The sequence below is a fragment of the Entelurus aequoreus genome, linkage group LG18 (genome assembly GCF_033978785.1).
Source record: "Entelurus aequoreus isolate RoL-2023_Sb linkage group LG18, RoL_Eaeq_v1.1, whole genome shotgun sequence".
NCBI lineage: Eukaryota > Metazoa > Chordata > Actinopteri > Syngnathiformes > Syngnathidae > Entelurus > Entelurus aequoreus.
In genome coordinates this window covers 46,298,115-46,322,137 of record NC_084748.1, presented here as the reverse complement: position 1 = coordinate 46,322,137, position 24,023 = coordinate 46,298,115, and the positions used below count along the sequence as shown (strand labels likewise).

The 24,023-nt window shown below is 36.6% G+C and overlaps 1 protein-coding gene and 1 long non-coding RNA gene across 9 annotated transcripts in view; one reads left to right on the top strand and one right to left on the bottom strand.

Annotated features, from left to right (window-relative positions):
* The window catches only part of LOC133634191 (ankyrin-2-like), a 195,092-nt gene that overhangs the window by 45,964 nt on the left and 125,105 nt on the right, over nucleotides 1-24,023 (top strand). For all 7 annotated transcript variants that reach the window (XM_062027271.1, XM_062027272.1, XM_062027268.1 and 4 more), the window contains exon 2: nucleotides 14,967-15,068. In XM_062027271.1, the coding sequence (XP_061883255.1) occupies nucleotides 14,967-15,068 (102 nt within the window). The remainder of the gene's footprint in view (nucleotides 1-14,966; nucleotides 15,069-24,023) is intronic.
* Nucleotides 1-24,023, bottom strand: part of LOC133634192 (uncharacterized) — a 120,779-nt gene that overhangs the window by 17,371 nt on the left and 79,385 nt on the right. For both annotated transcript variants that reach the window (XR_009821892.1, XR_009821893.1), the window contains exons 7-9: nucleotides 14,944-15,089; nucleotides 6,846-6,971; nucleotides 6,515-6,658 (exon numbers count right to left, since the gene is read on the bottom strand). This is a non-coding gene — a long non-coding RNA (uncharacterized LOC133634192). The remainder of the gene's footprint in view (nucleotides 1-6,514; nucleotides 6,659-6,845; nucleotides 6,972-14,943; nucleotides 15,090-24,023) is intronic.

Genomic DNA, 24,023 nt, shown 5'->3' with positions numbered 1-24,023 from the left:
GGTGCAAAATGATAACAATCACATGCTCCAATTTTCCAGAATGTTTCTGACAGTGGGTCGGGGTATTGGGTGGGACGCCACTGCATGACTGCTGTGGTGCTAATATACCCCCTTGTGGTGAAAAATGATAACAATCGTGTGCTCCAATTTTCCTGAATTTTTTGACGGTGGGTCAGGGTTTTGGGTGGGACGCCACTGCATGACTGCTGTGGTGCCAATACCACCCCCTTGTGGTGAAAAATTATAACAATTACTTGCTCCAATTTTCCTGAATTTTTGGACGGTGGGTCGGGGTATCGGGTGGGACGCCACTGCATGACTGCTTTAATGAAAAATGGTAATCACGTGCTCCAATTTTTTTTAATTTTTTGACGGTGGGTCGTTGGTATTGGGTGTGACGCCACAGCAGTCAAGCAGTGGCGCCAATACACCCCCTTGTGGTGAAAAATGATAACAATCATGTGCTCCAATCTTCCTGAATTTTTGGACGGTGGGTCGGGGGTATTGGGTGGGACGCCACTGCATGACTGCTGTGGCGCCAATATCACCCCCTTGTGGTGCAAAATGATAATCACATGCTCCAATTTTCCCGAATTTTTCTGACGGCGGGTCAATACCACACCCCACCAAGCGGTAGAAAAATGGATGGACGGGTGAGTCGGGGTATTGGGAAGAATGTCAAGCGAGGGCCCTTTCAACGCTGCTTGCAGCTTTAATTTTGTCATTATTATAATATTTTTTTACACAACGGCAGAGAGATTAGCTCTGGCAGTAGTTTGACTGTTGGCTTGCAGCCTCACTAAACCCCTTACACACACACACACACACACACACACACACACACACACACACACACACACACACACACACACACACACACACACACACACACACACACACACACACACACACACACACACACACACACACACACACACACACACAATGCATTACAGAAGACACTTTTTAATGCCACATCTGTTCACATGGAGACCGGGTCTCATGTACATCTGGACTGGGTCATCCCGTGTGTGTGTGTGTGTGTGTGTGTGTGTGTGTGTGTGTGTGTGAGAGGATGCATAATGCCTGAATGGATGAGTCTTACTGTCATCATTGCCCGCCCCTTTTCTGTCATTATGTCCTTCTCTCACACTTGATCACATGAATGCTTCCCTCGCACTCTGCATGAGCAGCTGTGAGGTTTTTCCTCGGAAATCCAAGTAAAGGACGAGTAGAGTCGCGGCCTTGTCGGATTTCGCAGTTACGGTCACTCAGCGCTCAGAATTTAGGGTTCGGTGGTCCAAGTCGGATTCATTGAGGTCAGAAGTCTTGTGTGAAAGACCTCGAGGGTTGAAAGGTTCCTCTAACTTGGTGGCACAGTGATTAGTGAGCGGAGACATGGCCCACGCCGCCGCCCACTTGAAGAAGGCGCGGGAGCTGGAGCTCCATCCAGACTACAAGGCGCTGCAGAAAGCCCGGGAGCGGCGGCGGCGCCAGCGGGAGAGAGCTGAGCGCAAGCGGCAGGTAAAACAATCGAATTGTGTGGAAATCCGGCCGGGCTTTGATTGTGTTTGTAGTTCAGAGGTTTCTAATTGGCCTGGAAGGTCCAAAACAAGGTTTGTTTTGGGTCGGTCCTCCGTGGACACGTAGTTCATCTACTCCACAATCATCATGGACAGCAACATGCAGGCATTGTTGTGTAGCAGTACTAAAGGTTGTCTATTGATTGTCTAGTCCGGGGGGTCGGCAACCCGCAACTCTATCTAGCGCCCCTGGTGGCTCCCTGTATGAATATTTTTAGTTTTAATAGCTGAGATAGGCTCCAGCACCCCTGTGACCCCGAACGGGACAAGCGGTAGAAAATGGATGGTTTGTGTAGGGAGGACAAACATGACACAAAGTTTCCTAGTTGTTATAAATCCCACTGTTTATATCAAACATGCATCACTGATGAGAGGATTTGTCGAGCGCCTTTTTGTCCTACTAATTTTGGCGCCCCTTGAACTCACCGGCGTTGTGTGGACTGTGATGCAACAGTTTGTTCACGTGTACAACTTTCTCTGACGCTGCCACAGAAAGGCACTGCTTCTTTGTCTCATTTTGTCCACCAAACGTTTTATGCTGTGCGTGAATGCACAAAGGTGAGCTTTGTTGATGTTATTGACTTGTGCGGAGTCTAATCAGGCATGTTTGGTCAGTGCAAGACTGCAAGCTAATCCATGCTAACATGCTATTTAGGCTAGCTGTATGTACATTTTGCATCGTTATGTTTGTAGCTATATTTGAACTCATTTAATTTCCTTTACTTATGTCCTCTGTGTATTTAATTTATATTTGCATGTCTCATGACACATTATCTGTATGCAACATTGGCTGCATTTCTGATAGTTGTTTGTGCGCCATGTTGTTCCAGACCACAGCAAACGTTACCTAGCTTGCAAAGATTGTAATAAATCCACTAGAACTTGGACACACACATCTATACTGTTGGTCATTCTAAGACATTTCCAGGAGTTATCTCACCCTCTGAGACGTTTTACTAATGTTTTCCAACGTTGTAAAAATGTGTAGAATAAATATTACATTTCAACATTTCTGTCAACAAAGATTTGCGTCAGCCTGCGACACATAGTCATTTTGATAGTAGGCTAATATAGCTAATATAGACACTTACATCATGTGTTGCCTTCATTATAACACTTATATAAGACTTTTAAAGTCATTTTGATAGTAGGCTAATATAGCTAATATAGACACTTATGTCATGTGTTGTCTTCATTATAACACTTACATAAGACTTTTAAAGTCATTTTGATAGTAGGCTAATATAGACACTTACATCATGTGTTGCCTTCATTATAACACTTATATAAGACTTTTAAAGTCATTTTGATAGTAGGCTAATATAGCTAATATAGAAACTTACATCATGTGTTGCCTTCATTATAACACTTACATAAGACTTGTAAAGTCATTTTGATAGTAGGCTAATATAGACACTTACATCATGTGTTGCCTTCATTATAACACTTATATAAGACTTTTAAGTCATTTTGATAGTAGGCTAATATAGACACTTACATCATGTGTTGTCTTCATTATATCACTTATATAACACTTTAAAAGTCATTTTGATAGTAGGCTAATATAGACACTTACATCATGTGTTGCCTTCATTATAACACTTATATAAGACTTTTAAAGTCATTTTGATAGTAGGCTAATATAGCTAATATAGACACTTACATCATGTGTTGTCTTCATTATATCACTTATATAACACTTTTAAAGTCATTTTGATAGTAGGCTAATATAGACACTTACATCATGTGTTGCCTTCATTATAACACTTACATAAGACCTTTAAAGTCATTTTGATAGTAGGCTAATATAGACACATCATGTGTTGTCTTCATTATAACACTTATATAAGACTTGTAAAGTCATTTTGATAGTAGGCTAAAATAGACACATCATTGCCGACCCCTGGTCTGGTCTAATCCAGTGGAAATGAATGACTTATGCAAAACACACAACTGCCACGGAGTACTGATAAGAACTTAGTTGTAGCCATTTTCCTAATATAATTAATACAATTCCTCCCACAAGTATTTGGTTCTCAAATGTACCCTAAAACTGAGCTTAAATGAGCATTTTAATGCTGATGCTTGAGTGTCGGGCAGTGTGAGTTGAATCCTTCATGACAGGACTGACAAATCCTGTACTGTATTACACATTAAAACTGTTTCTCAGTCATAGCCACCGTCGTTTGGAATATGATGCACTTGCTTGTGTCTACATATATATCTGCATGTACATATAATCATCACTCTGTATAGTCTACACTTTCTGCCATCGTTATTATTGATACCAATTTTGGCCCAGAAATGCCACCATACCAGACCCCGGGTACTGTTCAAAACTAGATTGCTAGTCTTGTATGGAAGAACTTGGCGGATTTCAATGGGAACTTCCTGGAAATTTGGGAATTTTGATAAAAACGGGATTTTTTGGAAATGATTAGGAGCATGAATGAGCTGAATTGGTTGGTGTTGGAATTGTTTAAATCGGGCAATAAATGTTGAAGTAGTAAATGGTATTAGGGAATTTCGGGAAAATCCGGAATTTTTTGAAAATGCTTAAAAGACTTGAATGTTCTGAATGACGTTGGTGTTGGAATTTTTCAAATTGGTTGAGAAATGTTGAAGTAGTAACATTTTTAATTGAAGAATGGTATTACAAAATTCCTGGAATTTTGGAAAAAACGGGAATTTTTCCAGTTCAAAAAAACAACTTTGTTTTTTTGTCCTGATTAAGAGGAATGTTTTGACGGTGGGACGGTTGAAATGTGTTGAAAAATGTGGAAGGAGTAGTCGCCAGAAAAAAGGGTGGAAATAGGGCTTTGGAAAAACCAGGAATTCTGGAAAATCCTGGAATTGTTTTTAACTTGGAAACATTATAGTTTGAATTACCAGGATGAGTGGAATATGTTGAAGGTAGAATGGTTTGAATAGGTTCAAAAATGTGGAAATGGTGGAAGTTTGAAAAATGGCCAATTCATTTTGAATGGGAAAAATGTCCCGGAAAACCTGGAATTCTGGAAAATCCTGGAATTGTTTTGAACTTGGAAAAGGGGAAGTTTAAATTACCAGGATGAGTGGAATATGTTGAAGGTGGAATAGGTTGAAAAATTTGGAAATGGTGGAAGTTTGAAAAATGGCCAATTCATTTTGAATGGGAAAAATGTCCCGGAAAACCTGAAATTCTGGAAAATCCTGGAATTGTTTTGAACTTGGAAAAGGGGAAGTTTAAATTACCAGGATGAGTGGAATATGTTGAAGGTGGAATGGTTGGAATAGGTTGAAAAATTTGGAAATGGTGGAAGTTTTGAAAATGGCCAATTCATTTTGAATGGGAAAAATGTCCCGGAAAACCTGGAATTCTGGAAAATCCTGGAATTTTTTTTGAACTTGGAAAAGGGGAAGTTTAAATTACCAGGATGAGTGGAATGTGTTGAATGTGGAATGGTTTGAATAGGTTGAAACACGAGGAAATGGTGGAATTTTGAAAAATGGCCAATTCATTTTGAATGGGAAAAATGTCCCGGAAAACCTGGAATTCTGGAAAATCCTGGAATTGTTTTGAACTTGGAAAAGGGGAAGTTTAAATTACCAGGATGAGTGGAATGTGTTGAATGTGGAATGGTTTGAATAGGTTGAAACATGTGGAAATGGTGGGCATTTTAAAAATGGCCAATTTATTTTGAATGGGAAGAATGTCCCGGAAAACCTGGAATTCTGGAAAATCCTGGAATTTTTTTGAACTTGGAAAAGGGGAAGTTTAAATTACCAGGATGAGTGGAATGTGTTGAATGTGGAATGGTTTGAATAGGTTGAAACACGAGGAAATGGTGGACATTTTAAAAATGGGCAATTCATTTTGAATGGGAAAAATGTCCCGGAAAACCGGGAATTCTGGAAAATCCTGGAATTTTTTTTAACTTGGAAAAGGGGAAGTTTAAATTACCAGCATGAGTGGAATGTGTTGAAGGTGGAATGGTTGGAATAGGTTGAAACACGAGGAAATGGTGGAATTTTGAAAAATGGCCAATTCATTTTGAATGGGAAAAATGTCCCGGAAAACCTGGAATTCTGGAAAATCCTGGAATTGTTTTGAACTTGGAAAAGGGGAAGTTTAAATTACCAGGATGAGTGGAATGTGTTGAATGTGGAATGGTTTGAATAGGTTGAAACATGTGGAAATGGTGGACATTTTAAAAATGGCCAATTCATTTTGAATGGGAAGAATGTCCCGGAAAACCTGGAATTCTGGAAAATCCTGGAATTGTTTTGAACTTGGAAAAGGGGAAGTTTAAGTTACCAGGATGAGTGGAATATGTTGAAGGTGGAATGGTTGGAATAGGTTGAAAAATTTGGAAAGGGTGGAAGTTTTAAAAATGGGCAATTCATTTTTAACGGGAAGAATGTCCCGGAAAACCTGGAACTCTGGAAAATCCTGGAATTTTTTTGAACTTGGAAAAAGGGAAGTTTAAATTACCAGGATGAGTGGAATATGTTGAAGGTGGAATGGTTGGAATAGGTTGAAACATGTGGAAATTGTGGACATTTTAAAAATGGCCAATTCATTTTGAATGGGAAGAATGTCCCGGAAAACCTGGAATTCTGGGAAATCTGGGAATTTTTGGAATTTGACAAGAAAAATCCCGCGACTCCCGAATAGGCTGAACAGTTTGAAGTTGGAACAGTTTGTCGGGTGAAAAATGTGGAAGGTAGAGTGCGTCAAAACCTGGAGAATAATAATAATAATAATAAGTTGAATAATAAATAGATGAATTTTGGTGTATAAAAGCATATATATGTGTGAATGTTTTGGAGCATTCACACAATAAAAGATATCAATTCACATAGAAATATAACATTGGAGTTAGTCAATTGTAAATAACTCTCAAACATTCATAGTTCCCCACAAGATATCCAAAATACCGAAACCTGACCTGAGTCGTTGGTCCAGGCCTGACCTCCTGTGCACTATTATGACTTTTGGCGTACTTGGAGAGTCTCTCAGGCCTCGCCAGTCCCAGCCAAGGCCAGCTGTCACGCAGACTACCCTGGGCTCACACGGCGGCAGAGACGGCGGCCTGAAAGTGTAAAAATAACCGAGAGGAGAGTAATCGGTATGACTGCGGTTGTTATCATTGGAAGCAGGGGTTAGCATTGGTAGAGGAAGAGGAGGCAGGACCGGACCTTGGCCAGAACACCGCAGAGGAACCGGAGGCTGAGAGCAAAACAACATTTGACGGAGCGTAGGAATTATTGAGCGTTTACCGGGAAATGGGACTGAAGTGGAAATACTTGGACAGGAGGACTGCTGGTCTAGCTGGTCCAAGGTTCTCCAGCTGAGCACTGAGGTGTGGATCTGGTCAACATGGGCAACGCAGCAACGTGTGTGGCCTGCAGAGCAGATAAAAGGTCAACATCTTGCAGTGAAAAAGACTTGAATGCAAAAAGGAACATCTATGAGTCTAGTGAGTCTCTGGTAAGAAACTGTTCCTTAGACAACTGTACGTAATATGGACTTCAGTCTACAGGTGTGTCCATGTCAAACTGTAGGTTTTAATACTTTATTGCAAATACGGACCGCCAGCGTCCACAATCCGGCCCAATTTTGTATTTATTTTTTAATCTGTTCTGTTTAGCCACTCAGACAAATCATATTGTTGATGTAGAGGAGGGTGTCACACTTGCAGTTAGGGCTGCCCTTAGAGGGCCGCATGTCACAGTGAATAATATATGAATTTGCCTATACATTTGAATATCATATATATATATATACAGTATATATATATATATTTTTTTTGTTATTTAAATTAATTTATTATTATTATTATTTTTTTTTCTTTGTTTTTTTATTTTTATTTTTTAAATGCACTTTGTAAATAAAATCTGTATATTTTACAGTAAAAATGGGCAACTCACTCACCGGAATTTTACTGCAGTAAAACTTTTTTTTTTTTTTACAACACTTTACAGTCAATGGAAAAACTTAGTGGCCAGAATTTTACAGTAAAATGTACTTTAAAATGTTGTAAATCTTACTGTAAATGGAAAAACAGCACCACTGTTATTTTTTAAATTCCGGTACACGTTAAAAACGACAAGCGTAGATTTTACAATGAAAATAAAAAACGCTCAGTTGACAGAATTGTACTGTAATAAAAAAAATAGTTTTTTTTAGATTTTTATTTAAAGTTAATATATGTAAAAAACCACCATAAATGTAGCCCCTCAAACCTATGGTGAAAAATGTGATGGTTAACTTGCTTTGAAATCATAGTTCAAGCAAATATATACAGCATTTGTTTTTACTTTAACCTTAGCCTTGAGTTTGACACCTGTGATGTAGATGATCTATATCTGCTCTACACATTAAATTTACACTTAGACTTAGACAAACTTTAATGATCCACAAGGGAAATTGTTCCACACAGTAGCTCAGTTACAATGATGGAAAGTGTAAGGATGGAAAGGACAATGCAGGTATAAATAGACTAAATATAGTGATATAAAATATAACATATGTATGAATATATACATAATATGTGTACAGTATATTATATATACAGATATATTATATTATGTCTATAACATATATACAATATATACAAATGACCATGTACAATATTACAGTCTATATGACAGCAGCAGCATAAAATAGAGAGTAGATCCAGCAGAAAATAGACATTAAAAACAAAGAAGTAGCCAACATGTCAGGTGTCAGGTAATAGGCAGATGTCATCTATTGCTGTATGGCGAGTGATTATACAGCTGGATGGAGTACGGAATGAAGGAGTTCTTGAATCGCACAGTGCGGGAAGGAAGTTGAAAGAGCCTGTTGGAGTATGAACTCCGCTGTCCCTCAATTGTCAGGTGGAGTGGATGGGCAGGATTGTCTATGATGGCCAGCAGTTTGTCCAGTGTCCTCCTGTCCCTCACTGACACAAACGCCTCCAGCTGCGTGCCAATAGTTTGGCCGGCTTTCCGGATCAGATTATCAATCCGGTTTGAGTCCCTTTTGCTGGTGCTGCTCCCCCAACCAATCACTGCGACGTACAGGGCACTGGCCACAACAGACTGATAAAAGATCTCCAACAGCAAGCAATAAAATAGAGTAAACAAGAACAACAAAACAATAACATAGAATAAAACAATAATCGAGAGGAGCCAGATGAGGTGGTTCGGGCATCTGGTCAGGATGCCACCCGAACGCCTCCCTAGGGAGGTGTTTAGGGCACGTCCGACCGGTAGGAGGCCACGGGGAAGACCCAGGACACGTTGGGAAGACTATGTCTCCCGGCTGGCCTGGGAACGCCTCGGGATCCCCCGGGAGGAAGTGGACGAAGTGGCTGGGGAGAGGGAAGTCTGGGCTTCCCTGCTTAAGCTGCTGCCCCCGCGACCCGACCTCGGATAAGCGGAAGAAGATGGATGGATGGATAAAACAATAAAAACAAATCAATATAATAGAATAAAATAATAAAAGACATCAATAAAATAGAATAAAACAATAAAAACAAATCAATAAAATAGAATAGTCAATTAAAACAAATCAATATAATAGAATAAAACAATAAAAACAAATCCATAAAATGGAATAAAACAATACAAACAAATCAATAAAATAGAATAATCAATAAAAACAAATCAATATAATAGAATAAAACAATAACAAATCAATAAAATAGAATAAAACAATAAAAACAAATCAATATAATAAAATAAATAATAAAAACAAACCAATAAAATAGAGTAAACAAGAAAAACAAAACAATAACATAGAATAAAACAATAAAAACAAATCAATATAATAGAATAAAATAATAAAAGACATCAATAAAATAGAATAAAACAATAAAAACAAATCAATAAAATAGAATAGTCAATAAAAACAAATCAATATAATAGAATAAAACAATAAAAACAAATCCATAAAATGGAATAAAACAATACAAACAAATCAATAAAATAGAATAGTCAATAAAAACAAATCAATACAATAGAATAAAACAATAACAAGAAATCAATAAAATAGAATAAAACAATAAAAACAAATCAATATAATAAAATAAATAATAAAAACAAACCAATAAAATACAGTAAACAAGAAAAACAATAACATAGAATAAAACAATAAAAACAAATCAATATAATAGAATAAAATAAAAGTCATCAATAAAATGGAATAAAAAAATAAAATAAAATAGAATAGAATAGTCAATAAAAACAAATACATATAATAGAATAAAACAATAAAAACAAATCAATATAATAGAATAAAACAATAAAAAAACAATAAAATAGAATAAAACAATAACAACAAATCAATAAAATGGAATAAAACAATAAAAACAAATCAATAAAATAGAATAAAGCAATAAAAATAAATCAATAAAATAGAATAAAACACTAAAAAACAAATCAATAAAATAGAATAAAACAAAAACAAATCAATATAATAGAATAAAACAATAAAAGACATCAATAAAACAATAAAAACAAATCAATATAATAGAATCAAATAATAAAATACATCAATACAATAGAATAAAACAAAAAAAGACACATAGGACCACAAGACTGACAGGGATTTAAAAGGCAGAGAATAAAAGTGGGTTTTAAGACGAGACTTAAAACAACATTCTGACATGAGGGGCACAACATTCCAAAGTTTAGGGCCAACAACAGAGAAGAAACTGTCTCCCCGACTTTTAAGACTCCTTGTAGGCCCCACAAGTTGAAACTGGCCCTTGGACCTCAACGCGCAAGCTGGAGCATAACTCTGGATGAGGTCCTTCATGTACTTTGGGGCCGCTCCATTCAAAGCTTTAAAAACTCACATTTTTCAAATTAAAAGGAACAGGAAGTCAATGCAGAGAAGCGAGAATCGGGTCTTTTTTTTGGTTCCCGTTAAAAGTGGTGGCGCAGACTTCTGGACTACCTGTAAGTGGTGCATGTGGACTTACAGAGTGGTGTACAGAAGAGTAATGACCTAATCTAATTTAGTAATGACAGTTGAAGTGTTGCACAGCAGGGTGTTGTTCCTGTGGCTGCATCAAGATCATTACGTCTAAAGAGCCTGGAAAGTTCCGGTCGGCAGATAACCAAGAATTTCTCTTTGAGACAGAAGTCGCATCTTTTTACTGCAACTGTGTGGCGAGGGTATGCACCAGCAAGCTACTTGCAAAATGTAGTAAGCTAAGCTACAAGTTACTCTGGTTTAAATGTAGCTAAGCGACAGTGGACGCTATCCCCTGAGAATTGTAGCGAGCAACACGGCAAAAGTAGTTTTCTACATTTAACGGTACAGTGTTCCCTCGCTACAACACGGTTCACTTTACACGGCCTCGCTGTTACACTGATTTCATTTGTGTGTGTAATTTTTTACAGTTTTTTTTTACAGCGTATGAATGCACATTGTGTTCTGCATCCTGATTCGCTACAAGGAATGTAGACCATTGTCAATCAGTCTTCTTCATGCCATGTGTCCTGTGCAGTGCAGAATGTATACTGTGATGGGGGATATAATCCTGAACAGGTTTTTAATATAGATGAGACAGTGTTATTTTGGAATGCATCTTTATAATACAGGACGAAGCCAAAACCGCAGGATTTAAGGCCCCAAAAGATGGTGCGACTCTGGTTTTGTGTGAAAATGCTGCAGGCTTTGATAAAACCCGGGCTTATTTATAGGTCAAAAAATCCTAGAGCCCTAAGAAACAGGTTTTGAGCTTTGGTTTCATTCTTTAATACAGTATTGTACTGTACTTAATTTTTTAATCCACAAAGGTTTGTGTCAGGTTCAAACACTGATGACATCTATTAAACAAGACAAGAAGCAAAGAATTAAACAGAGACAGAATTCAATTTGGCTCAATTTGAGGAGAAACGTCTGGACCGTACTCTTGCACAGTCTCCAGCACGCTCTGGCGAAAGACTGCGCCACCTCTTTTATTTGGACTTTCCCTGATTACATGGCAACAGCTGTTTCTAAGGGACGTGGGTCGTAAACAGCCATCGCCTTTGATTACAAAACAATTCACAGAAAAGGTCGTAAAACAGTTCAAGGAAGAGGTCGCCTTGAGGGAGGTCAGGCCCTGCTTCCTTTTCGCTTTGTAGTTCTTGTGTCACGACAATATCTTTCTGTTGATTACAATACATGAAAGAAACAGAACACCTTCATGTTGCTTCCCATCCTACACAGTGGAGTTTTACAAGTCTTTCGATTGGTAGGATTAAAGACAGCTTTTGTATTCTCCGTGGGAAGTCAACGTAACACAAAGTTTTGTGATAACTTAGATACAATTATTCTAACAGTTTGAACTTTGAGAGTGTTTAAACGATTAAATGTGAGAAAATGTTAACGCCTGTCTGAGAAAAGTTTATAGAGTATGTGGTTAGGGGTTTCACAACATATATAGGAAACGAAAAAATATATACTGTACAGTACTGTAAACGAAAAAAACAAAATAAATACAATTAAAAAAACCTGTAAATTAAAAAATACATAGAGTAAATGAAAAAAAAATATAATGAACAAAAACACATATAAAAAATGAAAAAATGAAATAAAAATTCTACTACACGGATTTCACTTAAAGCTGGTATTTTTTGTAACGTAAACGAGGGAACATTGTATTTCAACATGTATAATATCAATGTTAATGTAAGTGAGAGTGTACAAATATTACTATTAACTGTCATTTAGCTGGGGACACCATACTGTATGTATTTATTCAGTTTAGTTTGCCTTTTCTTTGGCACACCCCTGTATAATAATAAGTGTCCCTCCGTCTCTGACTCCCTCCTGGTCATGTGACATGAGTGACTGTTATGATGTGATTCTTAGTTTCCATGACCCGCCTTGTCTTGCTTCCAGTCCCTAATGCAACGGTGTCAAACTCAAGGCCCCCGGGGGCCAGACCTGGCCCGCCACTTTATTTAATGTGGCCCGCAAAAGCTTTGAAAAAGTTATTTCTATTTCGACGGGAAAAAAATACTCGTATTGCATATCTTTTAAAATGTAATATTATCTAATAATGCAACAAATATAATACTATCATACATTTCAAACTTTTTTTTTGTTAGAATAAAAATAATAATGACAAATATGTGCTGGACTTACGATTTCAAAGCAAGTTTTCCATCCGACTGTACGTTGTAAAAATAACAACACTGTAGAATTTACAGTAAAAAAAAAAGGATTTTGTCGTACAAAAACTACAGTACCCTTTTTCCATTTACAGTAATTTGCTGTAAAAAAAAAAAAAAACAATTTTACAGTAAAACTGTAGCGACTGAGCTGACAGTTTTTTTTTTTACTGCAAAAGCTAAAGATTTAAAAAAATATATACAGTATATAATCAAATGCATAGATAATACCTTGAGGTGAATCCTCATACATTTATATGCATTAATTATTCACGGTTACAAATTTAGAGAAAAAAATGTGTCTGGGGGCCCATATGTATACACACACACACACACACACACACACACACACACACACACACACACACACACACACACACACACACACACACACACACACACACACGTGTGGTATTTGGATCTTAGTAGATCAGGCCCTGGTCCACCAGTATTTAAAAGTAGGTGATCCAGCATTAGAGGTGTCGTACTGTGCCTTTAAAACAAGCCGTTGTGACTAAAGAGCACATATTTAAACACTCTAAAAAACTATTTTGTATCACATTAGAAGAGTTGTATTTCTTAATATGCTTACTGAGTCACAATGTGTTCATAAAACTGAAAATAAACTGGAATTGATGTGAACGTTTGGAGTGGTAGATGCGACCGGAGATGTAAATAATATGAATGGCGTCTCCAGAAATAGTCCATCATTGCTTGGAGACACCCTTGAAGTTGTGTTAGTTAGACGGTTGGAAGGATTCAGGTTGTCCTCAGGAATGTTTATGGATGCTCCATAGTCCAGGTCCGAGGAGGAGGCTCCTCTAGACCTGGAAGATATTTAGGTCACTATACGCCTCCATGAAATGTGGGAACTACCGGATTTTCCAGACTATAGTATATAAAACGCACCCACCAATTTTTTGTAAAAAAATATATTTTTCCATATATTAGCCACGCTGGACTATAAGTGGCAGATATATACGTTGTGAAATGAGTTATTTACACCTGTAAATGTTTATTTACATACCTTAATTGTTTCCAAGCGGCGTCTGTAACAAGGCAGTAAAACGGCTGATCAAACAAAACAGAGGTCATGGTCATGGGCCAGCTAGCTGCGCATGAATTGATTAACGTGGACCCCGACTTAAACAAGTTGAAAAACTTACTCGGGTGTTGGCATTAAGTGGTCAATTGTGCGGAATATGTACTGTACTGTGCAATCTAGTTTCAATCAATCAATCAAAAAAGCTAGACTCAAATAACGCCACGTTTTGGTGAATTTACCAAACTGAAACAATAATAATAAACAAATAATAACGCAGGTTAATAACACTAACACAGACACTCGTAAACGTGCGGGCGTATTAGCTAATGCTAACGACGCTAGCGTCATTACATTACGATAGCACGTGCAAATATGCATGAAAACACTCCTACAGACATCACACATGGGACGGTTTAGTAAGTACGAATTGTTTTAGTTATGTTGTAAAACTTACAAACGTTACTTGGAGTGATGAATAAAGAATCCATGCGAGTGGAAACGCTATGGACGGCTTAAAAACGGAACGGCACTTGTACTTCCGGTTGAAAGCTCAGTCTATAAACAGAAAGACAATGCGACCTTGTCCGAAAGATGGCGCCATAGCACAAACACACCTATTCGGTGCTTTAAAAAAAATAATAAATTACTATTTACAATATGGCCGTCAGCTAAGAAGGATCCAAAAATGAGTTATATTGTAAAAATTACCAACGTTGCTTGGAGTGGTGAATGAAGAATCCGTACGAGTAGAAACGCTACGGACGGCTCGAAGACAGAACGGCGCTTCTACTTCCGGTTACAAGCTTTAAAACAGCAGGAATTTACATTCACCTAGCAGCACCCGCCCAAAGAATGGCGCCATAGCACCAACACTAACACACCATTTATGTGTCTTTGCATGTGTTTTCATGAAAAATATTTGCTTTATGGCCATCGGCAGAAAAAAAAAAAAAATTAATCAGCTGCACCTTTTTATAAGCCGCAGGGTTCAAAGCGTAGGACTTTTTTAAAAAATTAAAAAAAAATTTTTTTTTTGTGTGCATGTTTGTGTTTGGTTCTGGTTATTACGTTTAGCAAAATAGGAAGATGAGAAAAATTCATGAAAAGAGCACAACTGGTGTTGTTAAAAAGGTTCTTTTGTTTACGCCAATGAAACTGATCAATGTCGGAACTCACTCGATCTCTTCCTCTCCTTCCAGTCGGACAGCAACACCAGTTTCCTGCGGGCGGCCAGAGCTGGAAACATCGATAAAGTCCTGGAGTTCTTGAAGAATGGCGTGGACATCAGCACGTGCAACCAGGTGAGGACGGTGCCAAAGTCACTAGTCAGAAGGAAAGCCATTATTATTATTGTAGAGAATTATTATTATTATTATTAACTAGATGAGGCAATTGCGTGTGAATGCTGAAGTTGAACTGAAATCCTGGAATTTTTTTTTTTTTAGAATTGATGAAGTAGAGAACACAATTCCTGAACAGGCTGACTATTTTGAAGTTGGAACAGTTTGAATCAGAGGAAAAATGTAGGAGTTGTGGAACTTTGAAGAATGTCCCGTTCATTTCAATAGGAATTTCCCAACATTTTTTATCATAGTAGTATGGACTAGATACGCTCTTGTACTTGGTATCATTACAGTGGATGTCAGGTGTAGATCCACCCATGGCATTAGCTTACATGGGTGTTTCAGTGTTATAACTTCACCTTTATCTTCACTTTTTACACCAAAATGCGTCCGTTCTCCCTTTTCTGTCTACACCCTGTGTCTGCTGGTAAGTACTCTGTGTGTGTGCACTGCCCAACATGATCCTGGGCTGGTAAAACCGGCAATGTCATGACGTCATGCCTAGGAACCGGTACTTTTCAAACAGAGTATAGTACCGTTTTTGATTCATTAGTACTGCGATACCATACTAGTACCGCTATACCGTACAACCCTACAATATACAGTAGTGTATATCAAACAAACATAACAATCAACAACAACAACAAGCTGAACTGTCCTGTAGGCACTGTGCTGCCAACACGTGCACACACACACACGAGTCCCTTTGGTGCCCTCACAAACAATCAGAAATCCAAAAATCCTCAACTTTAACAACCATATTGCTACATTAATAAACATTTGTGATAATTTGTAGAATGCTATGAAATGTCACACTTTCCTTTTTTTCCTGGCACAATTCCTGCGCCACACCACTCGCATTCCTCCCGTCACTCTCAGCCGTATCCAAAGGGGGTCTACCGCTCCCCGACAGCTGTTCCTTGACCCCCCCATCCGCTACACCCACCCTCCATGACATTCCCCACAGGAGCGAGGAATAAGGAGTGTCCCTAAAAGTGCTCAGCATTCCCAGTGTGGCGACATCATGAGTCACATGGTGGCTTCAACAAGAAGGGAGAGTTGTGTGTGTGTCTGTGTGTGTGTTCTTGTATTTCTACCCTTCTGGAGACATGAAGAAGGAAAAGTATCTTCCATATGAGGAGGTGTGAACAAGTGATGACAAAAATCATGGCGCCAACACAGAAAACCATTGCATCTAATAGAGAGCCAAATACTAGAGTCCGTGAACATTGCTCCAAAGTCAGGACTTTTTTGTTGATTTAATGTGCATACAAAAGTAAACATTGACAGGTGCAAAATCAGGGTGGTCCCAAAAAAGAGGGATTTTTCAAATTGACTGTGTGTCGCTTTTAAAAGTGCTCCCCCTCGGGTCAACATATGTAATAACAAGTGTGTGTAAGAAAATTTGAAGTGCTCCCCCTCTGGCCAACATATGTAAAACATAGAAATCTCATTTGCACCCCTGGTGGTGACATCTATCAAAATGAGGGTGGTCCCAAAAAGGAGAGATTTTTCAAATTGACTGTGTGTCGCTTTTTAAAGTGCTCCCCCTCGGGTCAACATATGAAATAACAAGTGTGTGTAAGAAATTGAAATGCACCCGCTTTGGCCAAAATTAATTAAAAAAATAAATAAATATGTATATGGAGACATAATGTATAATAATGAAGATTAAAAAACAATTACAAACAAAAAATTCCACAAAAAAAAAATATATATATATTTTTCTCACAATGTGTCGACTTTTTTATTATAAAATTGGGAACAATTCCTCATATTCTTTCTGTTTCTGTAATATTGCAATATTTTCTCGTAAAATTATTACTTTTTTATGTAAAAGTATTACTTTTAAAGCAAAATGGTGACATTTGTCATACAATTATGACTAATCACAATATTGCCAATTTGTTTTTTGTTCTTGTAAAATAGTGACATTTTTTGAGTAAAATGATGACTTTGTCATCATTTTGCCAATTTTTAAGATTTCTTATAAAGTTGAGACTTTTGTCGAGGAAAATTACGACTCTTCATAAAATTGCCAACATTTTAAGCTTTTCTTGTAAAATTCCAAATTTTATCATAATATTGCACAAATGTTCAGTTTTTCTTGTAAAATTTGGACTTGCGTTGAGTAAAATGACGACTTTTATTATAATACTGCCAACATTCTACGTTTTTCTTGTGAAATTGTGACCTTTTTCTTGTGAAATTCCAACTCATTTTTCACAACAAGCTTGTTTATATTTGCATAGTATGTATATATTATTAATGTTGTCAATACACATCTTTATATATCTAGGAAGGCTGGTCCTAAAGAGGGAGGCATTTTTCTCAGGTCTCAAGAAGATGAGAAATACAAGAGTGTGTGTTTGTATGTGTGTGTGTGTGTGTGTGTTCTTGTATTTCTACCCTTCTGGAGACATGAAGAAGGAAAAGTATCTTCCATATGAGGAGGTGTGAACAAGTGATGACATAAATCATGGTGCCAACACAGAAAACCATTGCATCTAATAGAGAGCCAAATACTAGAGTCCGTGAACATTGCTCCAAAGTCAGGACTTTTTTGTTGATTTAATGTGCATACAAAAGTAAACATTGACAGGTGCAAAATGAGGGTGGTCCCATAAAAGAGGGATTTTTCAAATTGACTGTGTGTCGCTTTTAAAAGTGCTCCCCCTCTGGTCAACATATGTAATAACAAGTGTGTGTAAGAAAATTTGAAGTGCTCCCCCTCTGGCCAACATATGTAAAACATAGAAATCTCAAAATGCACCCCTGGTGGTGACATCTATCAAAATGAGGGTGGTCCCAAAAAGGAGGGATTTTTCAAATTGACTGTGTGTCGCTTTTAAAAGTGCTCCCCCTCGGGTCAACATATGAAATAACAAGTGTGTGTAAGAAATTGAAATGCACCCGCTTTGGCCAAAATTAATTAAAAAAATAAATAAATATTTATATTGAGACATAATGTATAATAATGAAGATTAAAAACCAATTACAAACAAAAAATTCCACAAAAAAAAAAAAAATATATATATTTCTCACAATGTGTCGACTTTTTTATTATAAAATTGGGAACAATTCCTCATATTCTTTCTGTTTCTGTAATATTGCAATATTTTCTCGTAAAATTATTACTTTTTTATGTAAAAGTATTACTTTTAAAGCAAAATGGTGACATTTGTCATAAAATTATGACTAATCACAATATTGCCAATTTGTTTTTTGTTCTTGTAAAATAGTGACATTTTTTGAGTAAAATGATGACTTTGTCATCATTTTGCCAAGTTTTAAGATTTCTTATAAAGTTGAAACTTTTGTCGAGGAAAATTACGACTCTTTTCATAAAATTGCCAACATTTTAAGCTTTTCTTGTAAAATTCCAACTTTTATCATAATATTGCACAAATGTTCAGTTTTTCTTGTAAAATTTGGACTTGCGTTGAGTAAAATGACGACTTTTATTATAATACTGCCAACATTCTACGTTTTTCTTGTGAAATTGTGACCTTTTTCTTGTGAAATTCCAACTCATTTTTCACAACAAGCTTGTTCATATGTGCATAGTATGTATATATTATTAATGTTGTCAATACACATCTTTATATATCTAGGAAGGCTGGTCCTAAAGAGGGAGGCATTTTTCTCAGGTCTCAAGAAGATAAGAAATACAAGAGTGTGTGTTTGTATGTGTGTGTGTGTGTGTGTGTTCTTGTATTTCTGCTCTTCTGGAGACATGAAGAAGGAAAAGTATCTTCCATATGAGGAGGTGTGAACAAGTGATGACATAAATCATGGTCCCAATACAGAAAACCATTGCATCTAATAGAGAGCCAAATACTAGAGTCCGTGAACATTGCTCCAAAGTCAGGACTTTTTTGTTGATTTAATGTGCATACAAAAGTAAACATTGACAGGTGCAAAATGAGGGTGGTCCCAAAAAAGAGGGATTTTTCAAATTGACTGTGTGTCGCTTTTAAAAGTGCTCCCCCTCGGGTCAACATATGAAATAACAAGTGTGTGTAAGAAATTGAAATGCACCCGCTTTGGCCAAAATTAATTAAAAAAATAAATAAATATGTATATTGAGACATAATGTATAATAATGAAGATTAAAAACCAATTACAAACAAAAAATTCCACAAAAAAAAAAAATATATATATTTTTCTCATAATGTGTCGACTTTTTTATTATAAAATTGGGAACAATTCCTCATATTCTTTCTGTTTCTGTAATATTGCAATATTTTCTCGTAAAATTATTACTTTTTTATGTAAAAGTGTTACTTTTAAAGCAAAATGGTGACATTTGTCATAAAATTATGACTAATCACAATATTGCCATTTTTTTTTTGTTCTTGTAAAATAGTGACATTTTTTGAGTAAAATGATGACTTTGTCATCATTTTGCCAATTTTTAAGATTTCTTATAAAGTTGAGACTTTTGTCGAGGAAAATTACGACTCTTTTCATAAAATTGCCAACATTTTTAGCTTTTCTTGTAAAATTCCAACTTTTATCATAATATTGCACAAATGTTCAGTTTTTCTTGTAAAATTTGGACTTGCGTTGAGTAAAATGACGACTTTTATTATAATACTGCCAACATTCTACGTTTTTCTTGTGAAATTGTGACCTTTTTCTTGTGAAATTCCAACTCATTTTTCACAACAAGCTTGTTTATATTTGCATAGTATGTATATATTATTAATGTTGTCAATACACATCTTTATATATCTAGGAAGGCTGGTCCTAAAGAGGGAGGCATTTTTCTCAGGTCTCAAGAAGATGAGAAATACAAGAGTGTGTGTTTGTATGTGTGTGTGTGTGTGTGTTCTTGTATTTCTACTCTTCTGGAGACATGAAGAAGGAAAAGTATCTTCCATATGAGGAGGTGTGAACAAGTGATGACATAAATCATGGTCCCAATACAGAAAACCATTGCATCTAATAGAGAGCCAAATACTAGAGTCCGTGAACATTGCTCCAAAGTCAGGACTTTTTTGTTGATTTAATGTGCATACAAAAGTAAACATTGACAGGTGCAAAATGAGGGTGGTCCCATAAAAGAGGGATTTTTCAAATTGACTGTGTGTCGCTTTTAAAAGTGCTCCCCCTCTGGTCAACATTTGTAATAACAAGTGTGTGTAAGAAAATTTGAAGTGCTCCCCCTCTGGCCAACATATGTAAAACATAGAAATCTCATTTGCACCCCTGCTGGTGACATCTATCAAAATGAGGGTGGTCCCAAAAAGGAGGGATTTTTCAAATTGACTGTGTGTCGCTTTTAAAAGTGCTCCCCCTCGGGTCAACATATGAAATAACAAGTGTGTGTAAGAAATTGAAATGCACCCGCTTTGGCCAAAATTAATTAAAAAAATAAATAAATATGTATATTGAGACATAATGTATAATAATGAAGATTAAAAACCAATTACAAACAAAAAATTCCACACAAAAAAAAATATATATATTTTTCTCACAATGTGTCGACTTTTTTATTATAAAATTGGGAACAATTCCTCATATTCTTTCTGTTTCTGTAATATTGCAATATTTTCTCGTAAAATTATTACTTTTTTATGTAAAAGTATTACTTTTAAAGCAAAATGGTGACATTTGTCATAAAATTATGACTAATCACAATATTGCCATTTATTTTTTTTTGTTCTTGTAAAATAGTGACATTTTTTGAGTAAAATGATGACTTTGTCATCATTTTGCCAATTTTTAAGATTTCTTATAAAGTTGAGACTTTTGTCGAGGAAAATTATGACTCTTTTCATAAAATTGCCAACATTTTAAACTTTTCTTGTAAAATTCCAACTTTTATCATAATATTGCACAAATGTTCCGTTTTTCTTGTAAAATTTGGATTTGCGTTGAGTAAAATGACGACTTTTATTATAATACTGCCAACATTCTACGTTTTTCTTGTGAAATTGTGACCTTTTTCTTGTGAAATTCCAACTCATTTTTCACAACAAGCTTGTTTATATTTGCATAGTATGTATATATTATTAATGTTGTAAATACTAATCTTTATATATCTAGAAAGGCTGGTCCTAAAGAGGGAGGCATTTTTCTCAGGTCTCAAGAAGATAAGAAATACAAGAGTGTGAGTGTGTGTGTGTGTGTGTTCCTGTATTTCTACTCTTCTTGAGACACCAAGAAGGAAAAGTATCTTCCATATGAGGAGGTGTGAACAAGTGATGACATAAATCATGGTCCCAATAACATTGCATCTAATAGAGAATGTCTCATTTGCACCCCTGCTGGTGACATCTATCAAAAGGAGGGTGGTCCCAAAAAGGAGGGATTTTTCTAATTGACTGAGTCGCTTTTTTAAAAGTGCTCCCCCTCCGGTCAACATATGAAATAACAAGTGTGTGTAAGAAATTGAAATGCACCCGCTTTGCCCAAAATTAATTAAAAAAAAAAAAAATGTATATTGAGACATACTGTAATAAATAATGAAGATTAAAAAACAATTACAAACAAAAAATTAAAAACTTTTTTTTTTTACTAAAAGCTGTTTTTTTCTCACAATGTGTCGACTTATTTCTTATACAATTGGGAACAGTTTCCCATATTCTTTCTGTTTCTGTAATATTGCAATATTTTCTCGTAAAATTATTACTTTTTTATGTGAAATTATTACTTTTGAATGCAAAATGGTGACATTTGTCATAAAGTATAAAATTCTGACTTAAATCACAATATTGAATTTTTTTATTGTTCTTGTAAAATAGTGACATTTTTGGAGTAAAATTATGACGTTTGTCATCATTTTGCCAAGGAAAATTCCGATTATTATTATAACATTGCCAACATTTTTAAGCATTCTTATAAAATTGTGACTTTTGTCCAGTAAAATTACGACTCTTTTCATAAAATTGCCAACATTTTAAGCTTTTTCTTGTAAAACTGCGACTGTTATTGAGTACAATTCCAACTTTTATCATAACATTGCACAAACGTTCCGTTTTTCTTGTCAAATTTGGACTCGCGTTGAGTAAAAATGACGACTTTTATTATAATACTGCCAACATTCTCAGTTTTTCTTGTGAAATTGTGACCTTTTTCTCGTGGAATTCCAACTCATTTTTCACAACAAGCTTGTTTATATGTGCATAGTATGTATATATTATTAATGTTGTCAATACACATCTTTATATATCTAGAAAGGCTGGTCCTAAAGAGGGAGGCATTTTTCTCAGGTCTCAAGAAGGTGATAAATACAAGAATGTGTGTGTTTGTGTGTGTGTCAAAATACAAATAGCTGTGTCAATACACTGTAATGCTTCTAATGCTTGATAACAACTATTTGGACTCTGTGCTGTAATTGGTCGGCTGACAGGAAGTAGCAGCTGCCCACCTCTCAATCTACTGTCTGTTGTCCTAAGGAACCATGGCTTTGACCCAATCACACACACACACACACACACACACACACACACACACACACACACACACACACACACACACACACACACACACACACACACAACACACACACACACACACACACACACACCATGGTCCGTATGCTGTCTGCAACATAAGAACGTTGCCCTTCATACTATCTGTCATGTGTCAGACGATCACATTTGAGCCCTTGTCAGGTGACCGAAAATAAGATTGAGTGACATTATTATATTTATATCCCAGTGTGTGTGTGTGTGTGTGTGTGTGTGTGTGTGTGTGTGTGTGTACTCTGGTTGTACGGTATACCGGTACTAATATAGTATCGTGGTACTAATTCATCAAAAAGGGTACTATACTCTATTCGTAAAGTACGGGTTCCCAATTATTATTATCGTGACATTGCTGGTTTTTACGAGCAGAGGAGCATGTTCGGCAGCGCGCACACACAGAGTACTTACAAGCGGACACAGCGTGCAGACAGAAAAGGGAGAACGGACGCATTTTGGCCACTAAAGATAAAGGTGAAGTTATAACACTGAAACGCCCTCAGGAAGAGGTGCTTTAGGACATGGCCAGCTAGCTAGCAGCTAACGTCCATCCGCAGTGTTTTAGCTATTTGTGAATCGCCACAGCTTATAAAACGAAGCGGCTGATTTATGGATTTTTCTTTGCTGACGGCCATAATAGAAAATAGTTTAAAAAGGTGTGTTATTGTTTGTGCTACGGCGCCATCTCTTGGATGAGTTTGCGCACTGCAGGTGTTGCGTTGTCCTTGCATTTAGCGCTTTCAGCCGGAAGTAAAAGTGCCATTCAGTCCGTAGCTTTTCTACTCATATTGATTCTTCATTCATCACTCCAAGCAACGTTCGTAAGTTTTACAATATAACTAAAACAATTCGCACTTACTAAACACTCCTACACATGGGTAGGAGCGTTTTCATGCATATTTGTACGTGCTATCGTAATCAAGCGAGCGTCGTTAACTTTAGCTAAAATGCTAACACCTTTACGAGTGTCTGTGTTAGTATTATTAACCTACAATGTATATATGTATATACAACGTTAGCGCACACGCTAAGTGTTAGCATTTTAATGTAAGCATGCTAACGTGTTAGGCTAACTCTGTAGCTCATTTTGCACAGTTACACCTAACACTCACGCAATCAGACACTCGGCACCATTTTAAAAGTACGGCGGCTTACGGCGACCCCCGGCCAGAGTGTTCCAGGGCACAGATAGCAGGCCCAGCAAAATTTCCGCGTTGACGTTTTGGTAAATTTACTGAGGAATCTGTGAAACTGAAACAATACCAAAAAAATCCCGTTGTAAGTCTAAAACTAGATTTGACCAATCTAAGTCTAAGACTAGATGTGACCAATCTAAGTCTAAGACTAGATTTGACCAATCTAACAAATGACTAGTTTTGACCAATCTAAGTCCAAGACTAGATGTGACCAATCTAAGTCTAACACTGGATGTGACCAA